Here is a 19,328-nt window from a genome sequence, read left to right on the forward strand (position 1 = left end):
GCACCACACTGCTGCTTGCTTACTCTCCCCTGGCAGGATGAGAGAGGGAATTGTAAGAGTAAAAGCGAGAAAACTCATAGATTGAGATAAAGGCAGTTTAAGTAAAGCAAAAGCTGTGCACACAAGCAAAGCAAAACAACAAATTCACCACTTCCCATGGGCAGGCAGGTGTTCGGCCATCTCCAGGAAAGCAGGGCTCCATGATGTGTAATGGCTACTTGGGAAGACAAATGCCATCACTCTGAACATCGCCCCTTCCTCCTCCTCCTTCCCTCAGCATTATATGCTGAGCATGGCATATGGTATGGAATATCTCTTTGGTCAGTTGGAGTCAGCTGTCCTAGCTGTGTCCCCTCCCAACTCCTCGTGCACCCCCAGCCTCCTCGCTGGTGGGGTGGTGTGAGAAGCAGAAAAGGCCTTGGCTCTGTGTAAGCACTGCTCAGCAGGAACGAAAACATCCCTGTGTTATCAACACTCTTTTCATCATAAATCCAAAGCACAGCCCCATGCTAGCTACTATGAAAGAAATTAACTCTATCCCAGCCAAAACCAGCACACCAGCTTAGTAAGGATGAGTAGCTGAGTTTGACGATGGCAGTTTGGCCAGCCCCTTGTGTCTCGCGAGCTGAAGTGCATAGGGGTAGGCTGTAGATAAACATAGATGTGGTAGCTGAAAACCCAAGAGTGAAAATATTACCACAGAAGCAAGAGGAATGGAAGGACATGAGGAGAATTGGGACTGGTTTCTTGACTTAATATTTTTCCTAACTAGATGATTTTCTCTTCCAGCTAAATGAAAGTGATGGACATAAAAAAGATCTCCCTCCACAGCATATTCAGTGTTTTGCATGCCCAAACTGCTTCCTCCTTTTCACCAAAAGAGACGAATGCTTGCAGCATATGTCAGGAAAGAACCACTTCCTCCAGGTTTCTAAATTGAGTGGTATGTTGCTACTAAGTGTACTTCTTTTCTTTTATTCTGATAATTGATCCTTATGATACGAAGCAACTTATGTTTTTCTACTGTGTATAAAAGCTTAAGGTTTTAAAGTTTGTTTTTAATGGATTCTTATTTTTAAGTTCTTAAATGTGTTACAGTGCTATAAGAGAAGATGCTCTGAAATTCATACTTTTGTGTAGAAAAGATTCCTCCATCACAGCTGCTATGATGAGAAGCAGACTTTCCTTTATCTCATGCTGTCAGGTCTCTCATACAAGCTTCTCATCCTCCAGTGACACTGTGCAACTACCTAAATAAGTTTACATTTAGCATGTTGATAGGAACTTGGAACAAAGCGCATAAATTTCTTTTCCAATTCCAGTCAGACTGGTCGTGATGTTCCTTCCCCTCACTGTATTGTCTGAAGTCTATTTTTGTCAGTGTCCTTGGCATTCCTGATGGAGAAGACCCGTGACAGTTTCTTCTCCGTATAATTGCAAATTTAGCCTGCTTAGCTGGAACAGTGTTGCCGATCTGATGCCTTGCACTGGCAGCATTGCTACTGAAGGCTAAAATGCTGGTTATGTTGTGAGCTGATAACATCCTGAACAATACTTACTAGATTCCACAGAAAATATCTGTCTGATTGTGGTCTGGAAAACAGAGTTAATGACCATCATAGCTGTAGTGACTTTTTAGCTTTGACATAAGCAATAGGCATTAAAGCATCTACTTTAATGTTAAGTAAATGACTGAGACAGATGAGGTACAGATGGAGTTGACTTCTAATTCAAGAAGCTGCCATATTTTAGATAACGTAGCTTTCAGGATAAACCTACATGGCAAAAAGGATTGGTGCGGTTATGAAGATGAGAAATAACTATATCTTCTGCCCTCCCCCAGAGTGGCTGCAGTAACTGTACAGTAAAGACAGGCTTTGAAGGAATCTTCCTGCAGGTTGAGTGAGTGCTGCTGTCTTCATGGAAGTGACAATCAGCTGCACGGTTCTGAGTTCTGTTATGTATTGTAAATCTAATGTACCTTTATTCTCAAATCGGTTATTAATTTTGAATGTGCTGACTGTAGATGCCTTTAAAATCAGGACGTAGGTTTTAAAAAAGATTACTAGTGAGCTGTTGCTTTGAAAAGATTAAAAGCACAAAATAGTGTTTTCTTCTTTAGAGATGGATGGCTTGTAGCTCAGAACAAAAAAAAGTGCTCCATTTTTCCATTTGCATTGGTAGGTCTTCATGATTAATATCAGCATGGGCTGTAAGATCTGGAAGTGAAGTTAGTCAAAAGGCATAACCTCAAGTTACTGCCTGCTGATCATCACATCTTACTAAACAGAAAATTCAAAGAGAATTTGCCTCCTAATATGCAGAACATTAACAGCAATATAAAGTTCTCTTTTCAATATTTTTTTTATTCTACTGGTATCTGGAGTTAGTCATGGAGTATATGCTTGGAACAACAGCAAGTCCTGCACCTAAAAATTTAAGAAGAATTAACATTGAGGATGGGAAAGAGAGAAATGGCCAGAGTATGCGGGAACTTGTTAAATGATTTGTGCACTTTTTTAAACACACTACAGCTTTAAACAAAAGTGTATGTAGTAAGAGTAGACAGGTGGTGATAGATGGAGGGGAAGAAGGTCAGTAAGAACCTTTCTGAGAGAAACGTCTGACCTGACCTTGTAGAAGGAAGAAAAGGGAAGTAGAGTCAGTCACTGAGTGTGAAAAAACAAGATGCAAACAGATTCAAATATGAGATGGTTAAAGAAGTTTAAACAATTAATGCAGTTTTAAAGCTTCCCTTGAACAATTACGGTGGCTCAGCTGACACATGGTAACTTGCTTTCTGAACGCTGTGACAAACGAGTGCATATAGTACTATGTCACCCGAGAGCTGAAATACTGTGAAAGAAATCTTTAACGCATGGTTGCACTTTCTGCCATTCCACGTTACAGACGAAATGAAGGCTGGCCTTCCTCTACCTTTCCCATCCTATGCAAAGAACCTTCTGATATCTCTGTGCAAAGAAGTCCCTTTCCAAGTAAAGTGTATATCCTGCTACCAGGTACTACGCTCGCATATGGAATTAACGGCTCATTTCAGGTTTGTAAGAGACAACTGTCTTTATAATGTGAACATCCATAGATCAGTAACAGATAGGCAGACGTGTTCTTTGTGATGCTAGTGGCTTTCAGGTCATCTAGGACCCGTTTGAATGTTGATTTCCTAAGTCAGCTATCCAAAAAACTGTCCCCTTTCCATGTCTTTTACCCCACCTTACCTCATACAACCCACTGCAGAATGCTGATGGCTGGCTGTATTCTTTTTGTTACTTTCTGTAACAAACAGAACAACAGAACTTGGTCTCTGTTGCACTGTTTCTAAGGTGGCAGGATTTGATTGCTAAAATGTACTGAGTCAACAACATAAGCATCAGTTGAAGTGCTAGTTTTGGAAATTAGCACCTAATTCTCTTTAAAGTGCAGAGACTAGATAGGCATTGCATGTTTTTGTTGACAAGCTAGTAGGTGAGTCAGTATTCCACGTGCTAATTGCTGTAGCACACCATTTCCACATGCTAATTACTGTAGCTACTATATAATATTTCAAAGTACCTCTGACAGTTTAAAAATGTTTCAGGTTATGATATTACCTCTTTTCTTTTTTTCTCCATTCTAGAACACGTTGTCGTAATTCTGGGCCTGTGGCACTGTCAAAGAAGAGCATCTCCCAAGTTGCAGAGATATTTAAAACAAAAGGTTACTGTGAGAACTGTGATGAACTGTTTGCTGATAAGCATCAGATCACCCAGCATAAGCAAACCACTCAACATAACGTAAAAGTTCTTAGTACATTGGAAGAGTCCATCTTGATGTTCTGTCATATCAATGGAAAAAATAAAAATCAGTCTCATTTGTGCAATATTGTGGATCGGTCAAGACCTCTGCTTAAAAGACGTTTGACTTCAAATGAGTCTACCAGTGAAAGAGGGTCTACTCCTTCAAAACGGAAGAGTGATTTAAAAGTTAAAAATGAAGATCGTGGAGCAAACCAGAGTCAAGGTAGTGAAGACTGCAAAGTAAAAGCCTGGTTTTGTGAATGCCTTCAAAAGTTTTTTACCGAAGAGTCAGTAGAAAAGCACATTTTAGCAGCAAATAGGATTTGTCACAAGTGTGCTGTGTGTGGAAAGCTTGCTGAAAATTCAAGCATTATCCGCCTACATATGAGTCGATTCCATGGGGGAGCGCACTTGAATAATTTTCTTCTCTGGTGTAGAGCATGCTCTGTAGATCTCCTTAGAGAAGAGGATATTATGGGACACGTGACTGAATTTCATGGTGGACATAGTTACTATTATGAGCAAGAAGCTCTAGAAGATGAACCTATGCCTTCTGCTTCTGACACAGTGTGCATTTCTGCAGGTGAAAGGAAAGGTGGCATTGCTAGTCCTGTGGAACTCTCCCCTGAAAAAAGTCCTATTCTGGGAAAATGGCAATGCCGCATTTGTGAGGAGATGTTTGAATCTGAAGAGAGCGTTAAACAACATTGTATGTCCTTAGAAAGCCATGCGTTTCACAGATATTGCTGTGGCTTATGCAGAAATCACTTTCGGAAAGTAGGAACGTTACAGCGACACTTCCAAGAGCATAATAACCAGGAGATACAGACTAAATACTTCTGTGGCCTTTGTGGTAATCTCTTCTTTGACACAGAAGAAGAATTTCTAATCCATTATAAGGAGATTCATAGCATGGACTATGCATTTGTGCCTGAGCAGATGGAAGTATCAATAAAAAAAGAGGAAGACTTTCTCCCAGTAGAAAAAGGAGACCTTTTAACATGTGGTTGCCGGACAACTTATGTCTCCAGAATAAACAGGAGGAACGATTATGTGAATTGTCGGAAAGCCATGCTGCAGAAAGGAAACTTATGGTTTCGATGCTGCTCCTGCTCTGCAACTGCACAGAATTTTGCTGATATGAACAGTCATCTCAACAGTCATACATCAGCAAAACACAAGGAAGAAATGTATGTTGTTAGATGTGCTGCATGCAACAAAAACTTTGACGATCTTCAGAGTGCACATCAGCACTATCACATGAAACACTGCTTCTTGCAGAAACCTGATCTATCAAGTCTTGCATCAGAATCGGAAAATACAGTATTCAAGTTCACAGCAAGTGGGGCTTGTGTGGACAGAAAACCTCACAAGCTAAAACTTCAAGCATCTCCATCCAAGAGACCACAGTCATCTCCTCTGCAGGGACCAACACAGGGAAAGAAGGAAAAAAAAGAAAATTCAACACACTCTGAAGAACCTGGTGAAGGTTTGTAGAATTTTTTTTAACATTAGAAAAATATTCTTGTCTTTAATACACTCTGTTTGAATGTCAGTACAAGTATGTAGCATACCATTTCCCTACTTCCATTCTATAAATCAGCTCAGAATTTAGTATTTCTTATTTCTCAAAGCTGCATTTACAAGTCTTGGTATTTGAGTTTCCAGAACTTGGACTCAACAGTTTATTGCTATATGCCATATGCATGAAGTCTTTAAAAAAACAAAAAGTAGGCAGATGAGAGAACCCTGAGACTGAAAAACTTAATTTCTAAATTAGTTGGGAGCATAATTTGTTGTTAAAAGGAGGATGACAATCAAGGACTCAGATACATTTCTAGATTTCTAAGTGGTCTATAATACACATGCATTCAAGAGAAACTTGCCTCTTCTGTATGTATAAATATTTATGAGCCTGGTAGTGCTTTCTGTGTGGGCAGTCCTATTATAACACCATCTTCTCAGTTTCCTTTAGCTTGCCAAAAATAATTTTGGCTGAGAACTTATTTTCTCAGTATGTATTAGGCTATTTGCCTTGAGCATGCAAATATTTTTTTAAGTTGATGTCACTTATAAGAATGACATCAAGAATGCTGAAGGTGTACTTTGTGTTCAAAAATTGGAAGTATTTTTAATTACTTATGGTGTCATAATGCCTTTGATTAAAAGGTTCTATGTTAGATATACAGCAAAAAGTATGTCTCAACATTTTACATGCTTTTATGCATGTAAGCAATTAAATGTCACAGAGACTTGCCATAGTAGGGAGTGCACACTTGAATATTAAAATATCTCTGTGCAGGACAACAGCTTTCTGTGCCTACCACAAAACTATCCAGCTTTACACCATCATATTGCTAGATTCTGCTTTCTTCTGTCCGATTTGTGTGTTACTAAATGCTACTTCAATTGATTTAAAAACAATGTAATCACTAAATAGGATCATGTTTTGTAACTTTTAGCTTATGGAACAGTTGAATACATGAATTTTCAAAAGCTTATCTAAGTTGATGTATGTTGGTTGACCAGAAAGTCAGATGAACTTTAAATGTGTCCCTTTTATCCCATTGAAGATGAACTTCCCGATCTTGACTACCTCAGTACCATGACTCACATTGTGTTGGTGGATCTGGACAACTGGGGAAGCTTATTCACGCAGCTGCCAGCTAACCTGAACCAAGGGACATTTATCTGGGGTTTTCAAGGTAAGAAGTGGTTGAAGAAAATAGGAAGATAACATTAACAAGTCTGCACAGATACTTGAGAAGAGATTCTTTAAATCTGAGAGAATGAAGAACAGGAACAAGCAGCCACTAAGGTTTCTTAAGTTACAAAGTCACAGACACCATGTAATAGAAATGTTCTTGAACTTTTCTAACTCAATCTTAACCTCTTCTGCTCTTCTTATTCCTTGTAGAATATTGTTCCAGAATTGCTAAACAGTTTAGGAGTGTTTCTGGCTTCCCTGCTGAACTTGCCTCAGCTGTATCATAATAGGTTTTCATAATTATCAGGGCAGCCATGATACTCAGAGATTATTTTCTTTCAAACTCCCAAGTGCTTGTCATGATGATCTTAGTTCCAAAAGGCATGATTTTACATTCTTGTACTTGAATTTTATTCTGCATCTGGCCTGCTCCTTAAGGATGTTCCTGGCCAACCTGTACATCAATAGGTGTATCTCACATCTGGGAGATAGTGGTAGTGGTGCAAGGTGGTTGATGGAACTCACATTGTTATGGGTTTGTAAGAAAACTTCTTGCGAAGTCTACCAATAGCATCACTTTAACTTGATGCTTTTCCTTACCTGACTGTTCTTGAACCAACTTCTTGTCCACCTCATGTTTTTTTCTACTGGTTTTCTCTGTATCTGCCTTCATAATTATTTTGCTTGTGGTACAGTGAAAACTTCAGTAGAGTCTAGATAAGGGATAGTTTCAAAATATGTATTGCCTGAAACATAGGCATTGTCTTAACAAATTTGTAGCAACTGTCAGCCATGTTTTACACTTAGTAAATACCATTGCATTGCACTTCTTCTGTATTTAATGTTCTTAATAAGCTCTTTCTTTAAAAGATAATCAAGAACATCCTGAAAGGTGAGAGTCTTCATGCTGCTGAGGTTGGACAGAAAGGCCTTTTGATGCCTGAATCCCTACATTTTTTTTCCTTCTTTTTCCCTCTTAGAAATAGGTATTCCAGTTAGCTGGTGAAGGCAGAGCAAGTATGTCTATTAGTGTAAGTTCTTCAGTGTCAGCTGTGCTCCTGGACTTCTAATCTAATGTCTGATTGTTAGGAGGTCTGGGGACAAATCCGCTGGTCTTCTCTATCAAAGCAGGTTATGCTCCTGAGTTTTGTGTTCTGCTCAGGCATTACCTCTGTATCATGACCTGTACTGTCATTACCTAGCACTTGGCCTCTATTTACAGTAGCAGTATTTGTGCACACATACACACACAAAGCCACAGAAAATACTGATTTTGGGGGACTTAAATTTCACCTAATTGTCCTGGATTTCTCTTTCATCCTTGCTGCCTGGCTGCTCTGTTTATGTTCTCTTTTGTATATGGCTGAGCAACCTGTTCTTTGTTCTTATGATCTTTTGTGAGGCTTTGCCCAGCTTGACTTCTGGTCAAATTTCACTTCACCTCTGCACTCCTTGACTTCTAAGGCTATTATGATTTGGAGTTTGGCTGTGGCTTGTAATTGCTGAAGGTTTGTTGTTTATTTCTGTAGTTATTCAATCCACTTGGCCTTTAAAACACTTTTCCCTTTTTCTACAGATAAAAAGTAGAAACTACTAGGAATCTGACTTGAATAAATGGCTGACCTGTTTGACATCTAAAGTCCAAAGCCTCTCTGTCTGGGCTTTATAAAGAATTATTTAGTAAAGAATAATTTTTCACAGTTATGTCAAACTTTCCCCACTTGAATTCAGACGCTTGCTTTCAGTTGTACTTTTTATTCTATTTAATTTAATCAAAACTAGTTTGTCATTAATTGACCTAAGCTTGTTTTTTATGACAGGGTCTTCTGGGCTGTTACTATTATTTTCCAAGGTTAAAATGCCCTGGTTTTGATTCAGTAAGAAAAAATGGATTGAACCCAGGAATGTCTGAACTGTGTAATTGTCAGAAATATCTCTTCTCTGACCTATCCAAGAAAGAAATAATCCATAGTACAGTCTTAGTGTTACTAATCTATTGTTAGGAAGCTCTATTAATACGATAATCATACCCAAAGGTACCTGTGCTAGTTAAGACACAATGCCCAGGGATGTCACAGGCACGGGCACCTGCTGGCATGGCCCAGCCCATGTCAGTGCCACTTCGTTTCTTGCTTCTCACATGGGGTTGCTGCGTGCAGGCTGCCTTGTGGGAATGGCCCCTAGAGCACTTGAACTGAAAGTTCATGGTGATTTAAATGGGCTGTATTCATATCAGAGAACACTTCAGCAGTTTGTGTCAACTATATTGTTACAGAGCACAGGAACACTAAGGCTCCCAGGCACATCTGGATTTATTGTTGTAGGTGCCCTCCCATAATAATGGTTTATGGAGTTACTTGATGCATGCTATTCTTGTTTGTTTAGCCTGTGCAAATAGAGCAATATCCCTGTCTCTTCTGGAGTTTTTTTCCTGTGTTTCCCAAACAACACTTCTGATTTTCTTTTTTTTATATGATACTCCTGTTGCTAATACAGCCTTAGCTTTGCTTTGAGTTCTCTGTTGTATTGCCCAGGCTCTGTATTGTTTGTATTTTCAGATGTCATTCACCAATTTGTGGTTTAACTCCACCAGACTAAATACAGTTCTGTCATTGTTTTCAGCTGTCCTGGTCAAATGTTTATGCTGTACATTTATGTAGCCAAAAGCCAGGGTTGGTAATTACAAGTCTTTCCCAAATAGTGACCAAGCCTGTCACAACAGATGAGAATGACTTGCGAATACCATTTTTCTCATGGACAGATACCCCTAAATTGTTTCTGTGTAGTCTGTTATGAAATCTTTTAAGATTTTTTTTTTTAATACCCTCTCATAGATGTTAGGCCGAAAAGGAAAGAGGAGGAGGGGAAAAAAAAACCCAAACCAGAAAGAAAACATAACCCCCCACCACCACCAAAAAACAAACCAGGAGACATACACTGAAAATTGTTTCTTCTACTTTGTCAGACTGGGGATGGGCAGGTTGGAATACACAATCCTCTGTAGCCTGTTTACTTGAGCCTTAGTTTCACATGTCCTCACATGAAGTGCCACTGATGACTGCTTTCACGTTCCATTCAAAATCCTTTCTTACATCCAGCTGCTCTATCATCTGGCAGATAATGCAACATTTTTTTCCTCCCCATTGCAGACTCATTATTTCTTAGCAATTGGGAAGTCATGAAATTCTTATTCGCTCCCTTCCAACTGTCCTTCCATTTGTTTTTCTTTTTATGTTGTCATAGTAACTGCAAGCTCCTCTATTTTTCCCCTCTCTTCTTGAGAAACTTGCTGCTCCTTTCTTTTCCCTTGCAATCTGTTTCAGCCTGGTATTCTTTTTATCTGTAGCAGGCCTGTTACTCAGCTCATCTCTATTATCTAACTATTTTCTCAGCCAGTAACTACATGTTTTAGGATACTGTTGAGAAAATTCCTGCACTTATATTTTCCCCAGTTGTAGCCTCATTTTGCTTATCCTTGACTGCATCCCAGTGTTTGTCAGGACTCTAGCATTTATTTCAGCTGTTGCTTCAGTTCTTGGATCCTCTTTAAAGAGTTCTGACATGTGATCTGTCAGGCAGTTAGAGTGTGTTAGAAATAATCTTGGGCATTACATTAGTACAGGATTCCCTAAGAGAACCTTATCTGTTACTTGTACTACGTTCCCAGAGTTCCTCTGCTTCTGCATGTTAGCTGTAACTGTGCTTAAAACTGGAAAAAAATAAATACTTGTATCTAAATGCACATGATTTTTAGAAGATAAGTTTTTCAGGATTAGAAGAAAAATTCATACAAAACTGAGAGGCTTTGTGTAGGATCAGGCTAGCTACTTTTCCCTTTTTTGCTTTCTAATCCAAGAACGAGGGTTCTTTTGGGATTTTGGTTATAAGTTTATTTTAGCTTTCACATTGGTCAAAATAAATTCTGTCTTTAAAGACAGATTTATCTTTGCTTTTGCCTTCTTGCATTCTTAATTCATGGTGGTGTGTCTGGTTTGGTTTTGTTGGTTTTTTTGTTTTGGTTTGGTTTTTTTCTTCACTGTTTAGGAGGACACAGCAACTGGAAACCTCCAGTGCAGTGCAAAATTTACAATTATCTTAAGAGGATTGGATGTTTCTTTCTTCATCCACGTTGCGGTACCAGAAGAGAAGCAGCAGACTTTGCTCTCTGTATTCATGTAAGTGCATGTTTTCTTTATTACTGTGTTTCTGTGCCCACAGAAGAGTGGCAGATGATATCTGCTGTTGATGTTAATTAATAATTACAGATGAGGTTCTTAGATTCTGTTCACGTGACTTCTGCATTCATTAAGAAGAATGATAAACCTGTCACCGAATTGAGTGGAGACAGCCTGTTGAGAAGTGATTTTCTTTCTGTAGGAATAAAAAAGCCCAAATAGGACATCAGTCTGTTGTGGAGGGGAAGGGGGCTGGTTAGGGAATGAAGAATAAAAAAATCACAATTCTTATAGTTTCTGTTTCAGAGGGAAATGTAACTCCTGCCTCTTTCTTCAAGTAGCCCAAATCTAGAGCCGTCTTTAAGATGGAGCTGGATGGGTGGATGCCAGTTTCAGAGACCCAGTTGGGCTAAGAAAGAGCAGTGTCTCTGTTCAGTAGACCTAGGGCTTTGGCTGGGTTGGGAGAGGTGCAGGTGAAGGGCAGGAATCTGGGATGCCATGGGGACTCATGTTCTTAATACTGCTTTATCAGTTAGATAAAAATACTTGAGAATCTAATTATACAATATAAGCGTGTTTTGCAACAGTGTATGTTACATTAGACTTTTTTAGGATTCTGAAAATGCTCTGCGCAGATGACTTGGTTTTTGTGGAGATAGTTCTGAAATACTGCTTTTTAGGCGTTCATTCTATACTCTATCTGTACCGTTCTGGTAGCCATTTCCTATAATGTCATACGTATAGAATAAAAGCAGTGTCAAACTGTTGAAATAATACCTTTCATAGTGGTATAACATGCATTGGAGCATAAAAGCAGAGGTAAGTTGCTGTAGAAGGCTTTCCTGTGAAGACCTGTCTTACAAAAAGCTAGCTAAACATCAAAAGATAAAAATATGATCTCAGTTCAACAATTGTTATTTGTTTCCATACAGGCTGGTCGCCTGGATGAGCACCTGCCCAAGCAAATTCCTTTCACTGTACTTTCTGGAGACAAAAGCTTCCTGGAACTGGAAAGTCAATTTAAGATGACCCAGCGGTCAGCTCGCATTCTAAATCCTCACCACATTGAAGGAGACATGATGTGTGCCTTGCTGAACAGCATTTCAGATACCACAAAAGGTAGAAAGTAAAAATTAAATACAATCTTTCCAGTAAACCAATAGTTCTTTCCAATAAAAGAACTGACCACTGGTTCAGCTGGTAACACAAGCTGTTGCTTGATGCTTCTTGTATTTTACTGATATTTCAATGAAATATAGATCAGAAAATCAATTTGCTTGGGGCAAGCTTTGCAACCAGACTTAATTAAGCATTTTTTTCAACATAACAAGCTCTGTTCTCCCTGTATTCTTTATTATAGCAGGAGACAAACTATTGTTTCGGTCTGAAAACTCCTTTCTAGCTAAAGCTCTCTAGAGCGCGCTCATGTGCATATTTGTCAGTTTGTACCGAAATCTACTTTACTTGATTTGTTCTGGGTCTGAAACAATCGTGACCCTGCTAAAGCATCATTATTTCCCAAAATTTCTCTGCCTATTTTAACTCTGATTGTCCTCCTGGCTGCTTCCAGTCACTTGGTATTTGTCTTCACTGGCACATGGCGCTCTCATCCATTGGAAGGAAAAATATCAGTTAAAGCATTTGAGTTCTCCAGAATGCCATATTCTAATTAATGGCACACCGAAATGATCACCCTGTTTTTATATAGGATAATCAGAGGTTTGAGCCAGCTCATTTTCATGCAAAAGATACCGGAGCTGAGTTTTAATACTTCTCAGTATTTTAAAATACCTTGAAGTAAAGTTTACTTAGAAGACCTGACATGTCTCTGTAGGCACATTATTGCTTTTCTTGGCTTCTCGTTGTGGTTTTGAGGGGCTTGTAAACTGAGCACATACTACAGAAAGTTGTTTCTGAATTAGCCCTAAACTGTTTTCAGAAGAATACACTGCTGGTCTTGATGCAGGTGTATGAGAGCTATCACGTGGTGCTGCTGTTCTACCAGGAAGATTAGAGTGCTAGCACTCAATGGTGAATGAGCATCAATCGATTAGAGGGAAAATGAAAGATAGGGTAATTATAAAGGTTTCCTGCAAAAAACTATCTGTGGTGAGCTGGAATTGATTTATGTGCTTCTGATACAGAAAAGGTGCTTATAGAGTCTTCTGGCCACCTCAAGCACTTGCTGGTCTAGATTCTTCAGCTGGATTTTGGAGATGTGATTTCCAGACAGAAGCAGCCATTCTGGTAAAATTTCTTGGCATAATTAATTGCAGAACTGTCACTTTGACTAGTGCAGTTCACTTTGCTGAAGGGGGAAGATGACTTTTCTTCACAGTTACCTATAAAGCTACACATTGAATCATTGCATTCCCACTACGAATGTTTTCTTTGTGGAGTGTATTGATAGATCTTTTCTAATGTAATTATAGCTGTAACTGTATATGAATGTGGGAGGCTGTTTTTGCTTTGGGAGCTTTGCATATTTTTGGGAGGAAGAGTTGGAAGAGAGCTGTAACTTGCAAGCAGTCGATTTAGCTGTAAGTCAATTTAGTTGTAGGGGCTTCATTTCTTGTACAGTTTGTTGTGTGACTTAACGGTACGAGACAGTGAGGAGAGGGAAATGACTGTTTTGCTATGTAAGGGGAGTTCAGCTCACTGCCTGGGTAGTTTTGCTAGTGTAGCTTTATTCACTGGGGTATACTGGCTCAGAGGTGATGACTTGATCTAACCTGTGTATAAATTATACTCCAGTATTTCTTTTTTTTTTTTTTATATGGGTCTTGCTTTCAGAAGTTTCCTAATCTTAACCCTTCTTTCAGTGTCCTTTACTATGTTAATATTTAATTTACTGTTATGGTGATGGGCACTATTGAGAGGCCCCAAATCTTAACTTGCTGGCTGGCTGGCTGATCATTGTGCATCCCACTTAAGTTATGCATGTGGTCATTAAAAAAAAAAAAATTAAATACTTTCAGCAGGAAAGTGATGGAATCATGCACAAGCCCTCAGATTGTCAGTGTTCCCTGGGAAACTTGTAAGGAACAGAACTGTCTTGAGCCGTCCCTGGTTCTTTTCTCCAGTCAGTGTCAGCGGTGGGGGGGACGGGACACCGAGATAGTGAGAGCTGCCTTTGTCTCTTGTTCCTGTATTAAAACAGGACATTAGATGATGTTACCAAGAGTAAAAGTAAAAAAAGTAAAGTTTGATTTTTGGTTTGGTTTTGTGGGTTTTTTAAAAAAGATAAAGCCACCACATAATACACACTTCACTGTGTGTCTCAGTGGCATCAGCAAGCATTTGCAAGTCTTAGTGTGGCAAGACCAGTATTGGAGGGCTCAGATGGAAAGTCGTGCAATGTATCATAGGCTGGTATAACCTGTTGTCCTGTTACGGAAATGCAGCTAAATATAAGGAAATACAAACAAGAATTGCTTGCTTTGTGACTTTCTCAGCCTATGGTTATTATCCTGGAGGGAGAAATAAGTGAGAAACAATTACTGCAGAGAATTGCATTGAAAAATATAAGACAGTTGTTGGTATTGGATGAGCCTCAAAATGAAAAAGCTATTTCCCTGAATCACCTTGACAGAGCTATCATTAGCTTGTGAGCAGTTGGATTGTGTTTGGTTGTGGCAGTCTCTGACAGTTGCACCTTGTGAACCATTTTACCATGTCAGCAGAACTGCTATGGGAACTGTGGTACATGCATTCATTTAATAATAAATAAAGAAAAGTTCCTGCATATGTTGCAATAGAATATCAACTGTATGTTACCTTAGGAGACCATTGGCTGTAGTGGATGCATGAATTTCCTTTGAGGTATGAAAAGAGTAGGCAAGACATTTGCTCTCTTCTGCAGCTAAACCTGAGTTCATAAATACAGAAGGTGGGTTGTTTTTTTTCTTTTATGCTGAAGGCACAACACACGATGAAATTCATGCATTTTAATGGAGTCGTTTGAGAAGGGTAGAAGAGATGAATTTTCAATGTCTCCCTTTGTAATTTCTTCACAAAGAAAAGTTTGTAGCATGCAGAAAACCACTGTAACTCCCTTGTCTATGTCCTGACACTTGATAGCTACTCATGACAGTACTGCTACAGCTTATACTTTTAATGAGTGCTGGACAATGATGAGGGTGAAGTTGGTGGTAGGTTAGGGGTCATCATACCCATCCTAACACTGACAGGAATGCCATGACTTCTTGGTTGTCAAAAGTGATTTTTTGTGTAAGTCAGTGGATTTAGTTTAACTGTATTTCTCACAGTGATATTCAGATGAGATCCCTTCTTGACCGAGCTCTTAAATAAAACAGACTTTTTTAATAAGAGGACCAAACTTTTCAGTGTTTCTTCTCCTTTCTTTTAGAGAGCCAGGCTGTGTCATGAGACTGTCAGAATCAATGGTGTAGTGATGTACTATGTTGTCTGCCAAATAGCCACTGCACCTCTTCCACTGACCCATAAGGTTCATTTCCACTGTGCTCAAGTGGAGATGTCTGTCTGAATCTTCAAGCTGCTACTATTGCCTGCAGTGTTTAAATACTGCTGAATGCAGCTTCTATGAGAGTTTATATTTGGGAGAGCAGGATTTCAGTTCATTTTGATATAGGCTGCTAAGCTTCCTAGCTCCCACTATCCCAAAAAACTTTTGGTTTACATACAGCCAACAAAAGAATTTAAGAGGAGTTAAGAATTAATTTACAGAAGGCATTAAGAATAGTTGCTTGTCTTCTCAGTAGTCAAGTTTTTGTGGCTGTTGAGATCCAATATGAATACCACATCTGACCCCATCTCTGCTTTTTCTGACCCTTCAGTTAACACAGACTGCAAATAACTAAAGATAAGTCACAGCCTCCTGCCCCCATCGTCCACAGAGACTGAATGTGAAGGGCATGAGCATCTGCAGTGTGATGCACCCTGAATGAATGATAGTTACTCTAGTAAGCATCTATTCCTTTATTTACACTGGTATTACAGTGGCCACAGCCTATTGCAGTAGGGAGTGCTGAGAAAGTCACCCTTGAGTTGTAACCTTGTGTTTAGCTACAACAGGAAGTTATTACTGGCTTTGGTATGTCAGTGGCATCTCTTGTGTGCATCTTTGAATATATATATACATATATACACACACCCTAGGGAGAAAGCAATGTATTAGACCTAAGATAAAGAGTCTGAACAAGAATTGTAGCCAAGTGGATGAACTGGGAAGACTGCACCACTCAGATCATACCAAAAAATCTCAAGGTTTAATTTAATCTGGTTGTGAATTTTGAGAGGTGTCTAAGATGAAGGTTAAATGAACGTCTGAGTGACCATTATGGTATTGGCCACAGTTTCCAAAAAATGCAGTTGGAGGAGGGTGGGTAATTGAGAGCTGTATTTTCAGTCATGCTACACTTGAATGAACAGATGAATGAGCATCTCTAGGGAGAGATAGAGTGAAGCTTTAGTTTGCATGGAGGAAGAGAGGTCTTGTGTATTTGTGAACCCTCAGCAGGGAGTAGCTGTACGTGCATACAGATGATGTTAGCTTAATGAAGAAACAGAGATTACAGCAGTAAGTATTGGGGAGGAGTATGTGGGGAGGATCCTCCAGGGACATATTGAAGAAGGAATGAAGGAAAGGATTCTGGAAGCCAAGGAACGGTATTTTAGAGGCAGCGCGATCACATACTGAACATGATTGCTAATGAATGTAGAAGGATGAGGTACTGATCTTAAGTTTTTGGCTAAGTAGTTACTAGGATCCTGAATGAGGTAACTTTAATGGTGTCCTTCACGTAAGGTAGCACTAAAACTTCAGATATCAACTCTAAAAGGGAAGGGGTCGGTGGTTGGAGAGACAGTGATTTAAGTGTGATATTAATGCCACCGTACATTGGGATGGGAAAGAGGCAGATGAGATTGGGTGTTAGTGAAAAGACTAAAAGAAGGAGCACTGGAGGAGAGAGAAGTGGAGGTAGGGTGTGAAACTGCGCAACGTGCGAAGTAGTCAGGAGGTGTGTTAAGTAGTTGTGAGGCAAGGGAGGAGGACTAAGGCCAGGGAAGGGAAATAGAGTCTCTGGTGAGACAGGAACCAGGAAACCTGATGGAAATTATTAAGGGGATGGTGGCAACTAGGGAGGTTGCAAGAGAAGAGAGTCAGATACAGGGGATGAATTATGCTGAGCCATGTGGGCAGCTAATCCAAATTCAAACTGTGGCACTTTGATGTCAGGACAGTGGGTGGCGCTTGCATTCTGTGAAAGTTTACCAGTCTCTTCCCAGAATAGGTTTCTATGAGAGACTCATGAAATGTCAAAAAAAATCACTGTATTTGCTCCCATCTATAGGGTTAATCTGTCTGAGCTCTGAGCTCTATATTCATCCAGAGTTTGCTTTCCTGTTTTTTGTTCTTCCAGCAGGAATTTGGCAATACATGAGGACAATAGCAAGCAGTAGGATTTCTTTGAGAGAATAGGTACGGTCAGAGTTTCTTAGCTGTTGTTTATTTAACAAAATGCACTAGAGAAGAGGCCATATCTTAAGATCTCTTGGCTGAGAAACTGGCCAATTGCTCTTCCTCTGACCCAAGAGGAGTTGGGAGCTACAGAATGTGCTAAGCATTTTAATGAGACAGGACATGCTTGATTTCTTCAAATTAAACATTCTCAATTATTCTTCATCAGAAGATGTCAACAGTACCATGAGTATATGCTGATGAAGTATGGGTTAGATGAGCAAACTTTGAGGTGGACTGAAAACTGGCTGAATGGCCAGACCCAGAACATGGTGATCAGTGGCATGAAATCCAGTTGGAGGCCAGTAACCAGCGGTGTACCCCAGGGATCAATACTAAGTCTGGTCCCATTTAATGTATTTATTAATGACCTAGGTGGTGGGGCAGAGTGTACCCTCAGCAGGTTTACTGAGGACCCAAAACTGGGAGTAGCAGCTGATACACCAGAGAGTTGTGCTGCCATCCAGAGGAACCCTGACAGGGGAGAAAAGGGCTGACAGGAACCTCGTGAAGTTCAAGAAGTGCAAAGTCCTGCACCTGGGGAGGAACAACCCCAGGCACTGATATATGCTGACCAGGGGCCAACCAGCTGGAAAACAGCTTTGCAGAAAAGGACCTGGGGGTTCCTGGTGAATACCAAGTTGACCACGAGCCAGCAATGTGCTCTCACGGCTAAGAAAGCCAATGGTACCCTGGGCTGTATTAGGACTGTTGCCAGCAGGTTGAGAGAGGTAGTACTTTCCCACTACTCAGCCCTGGTAAAGCTATAACTCAAGTTCTGAGTTCCCCAGTACAGTATCTTTTTTTGTTATATCCAAAAGCCATCTGGACATAGGCCTGGGCAGCCAGTTGTAGGTGATCCTGCTTGAGCAGGGGCGCTGGACAAGATGACCTTCAGAGGTCCCTTCCAGCCTCAGCCATTCTCTGATATTTGCATGGAGTATATTCTTAATGGGAATCCAAGATCTCTCTGAGAGCAGAGTTCAGTCACAGGGTACAGACACGCTACAAGCAACATTAGATCAAGCACAATGACCTGTCCTATGTGGAAAAGCAGCCTGCTGTCTTCTGACTTAAACATGCATCTGTCCAATCAGTTGGCCTTTCCTTCTCTTTGGTTGACAAGTGACAAGTTCCACACTAACAGTTCTTGCTGTCTAACCCCTAAAGGAAGCTGAATTCCTGCCTCCCCACCCCCTTATTTGTTGGAGCATTTCTGCCTGGGACTTTTGTTTGCAGACAGCTTTTCTTCTGACCATTACAGTCTTATTCCCACAGAGACATATCAGAACATCTTAAAATTCTCATCTTTACTGCTTTTGTGCCTGTAATCTTTGCTCTGTGTAGCTTTGAGGAGGGTGGGGGCAGGGGGAAACACTGAGGACAAGCATAACCATGTTTTGGTTTTTGGATAAGAAAAGTCTCAATATAATTTGAGATACTGACAAGCCTTTGCATGAAAAGCTCCTGAATAAGATTTGGCTCTTTGCTAGCCTCTTAATAGGTTAACTTTCACCACCTCAAAGATTTCAGAGAATCCAGCAACTGCCTGCATGGGAAGCTGAATGTACATTAATGCAGTTAGGTAGAGGGGAGAGAAGTCATAGAATCATAGAATCTTTAAGGTTGGAAAAGACCTCTAAGATCATCAAGTCCAACCATCAACCCAACACCACCGTGTTTACTAGACCATGTCCTGAAGTGCCACATCGACACATTTTTTGAACACCTCTAGGGATGGTGACTCCACCACCTCTCTGGGGAGGCTGTTCCAATCCCTGACCAGTCGTGCAAATAATGACCAGTAAAAGCAGAGCGTAGCTCATGAGACTTTTAAGATGCTTCATAACCACATTTGACTCCGAGCTGATTTCTTCCCCTCAAACTAACGGAAGATCATCAGTACTAATTATTTTCATGTTTTCATAGTTGCTGGCAGTGGAATGGTGTTTCTTCAACTATGCTTTAAGCAAACCTGTTCTCTGTGATGTTATAACTATCAAGTAGTATTTAGTTATTGCCTATCAAGTGCAGCGATAAATCATGGGGCTGGCAGCTTGTTTAAAAAAATGTTTAAATGTTTTGCGTGGTAGTTTGCATATACCTCTGTTCCAATATAAATGTGTACCCCATGTTATTATAGTAGTGTA

The 19,328-nt window shown here is 40.0% G+C and overlaps 1 protein-coding gene across 1 annotated transcript in view; it reads left to right on the forward strand.

The window, feature by feature from the left end:
• The window catches only part of ZNF451 (zinc finger protein 451), a 42,580-nt gene that overhangs the window by 16,566 nt on the left and 6,686 nt on the right, over nucleotides 1-19,328 (forward strand). Inside the window, exons 8-13 of the mRNA XM_054822954.1 lie at nucleotides 790-943; nucleotides 2,911-3,058; nucleotides 3,635-5,283; nucleotides 6,368-6,499; nucleotides 10,546-10,676; nucleotides 11,609-11,795. Coding sequence (XP_054678929.1) covers nucleotides 790-943; nucleotides 2,911-3,058; nucleotides 3,635-5,283; nucleotides 6,368-6,499; nucleotides 10,546-10,676; nucleotides 11,609-11,795 — 2,401 coding nt within the window. The remainder of the gene's footprint in view (nucleotides 1-789; nucleotides 944-2,910; nucleotides 3,059-3,634; nucleotides 5,284-6,367; nucleotides 6,500-10,545; nucleotides 10,677-11,608; nucleotides 11,796-19,328) is intronic.

Source organism: Grus americana, chromosome 3 (genome assembly GCF_028858705.1).
Source record: "Grus americana isolate bGruAme1 chromosome 3, bGruAme1.mat, whole genome shotgun sequence".
NCBI lineage: Eukaryota > Metazoa > Chordata > Aves > Gruiformes > Gruidae > Grus > Grus americana.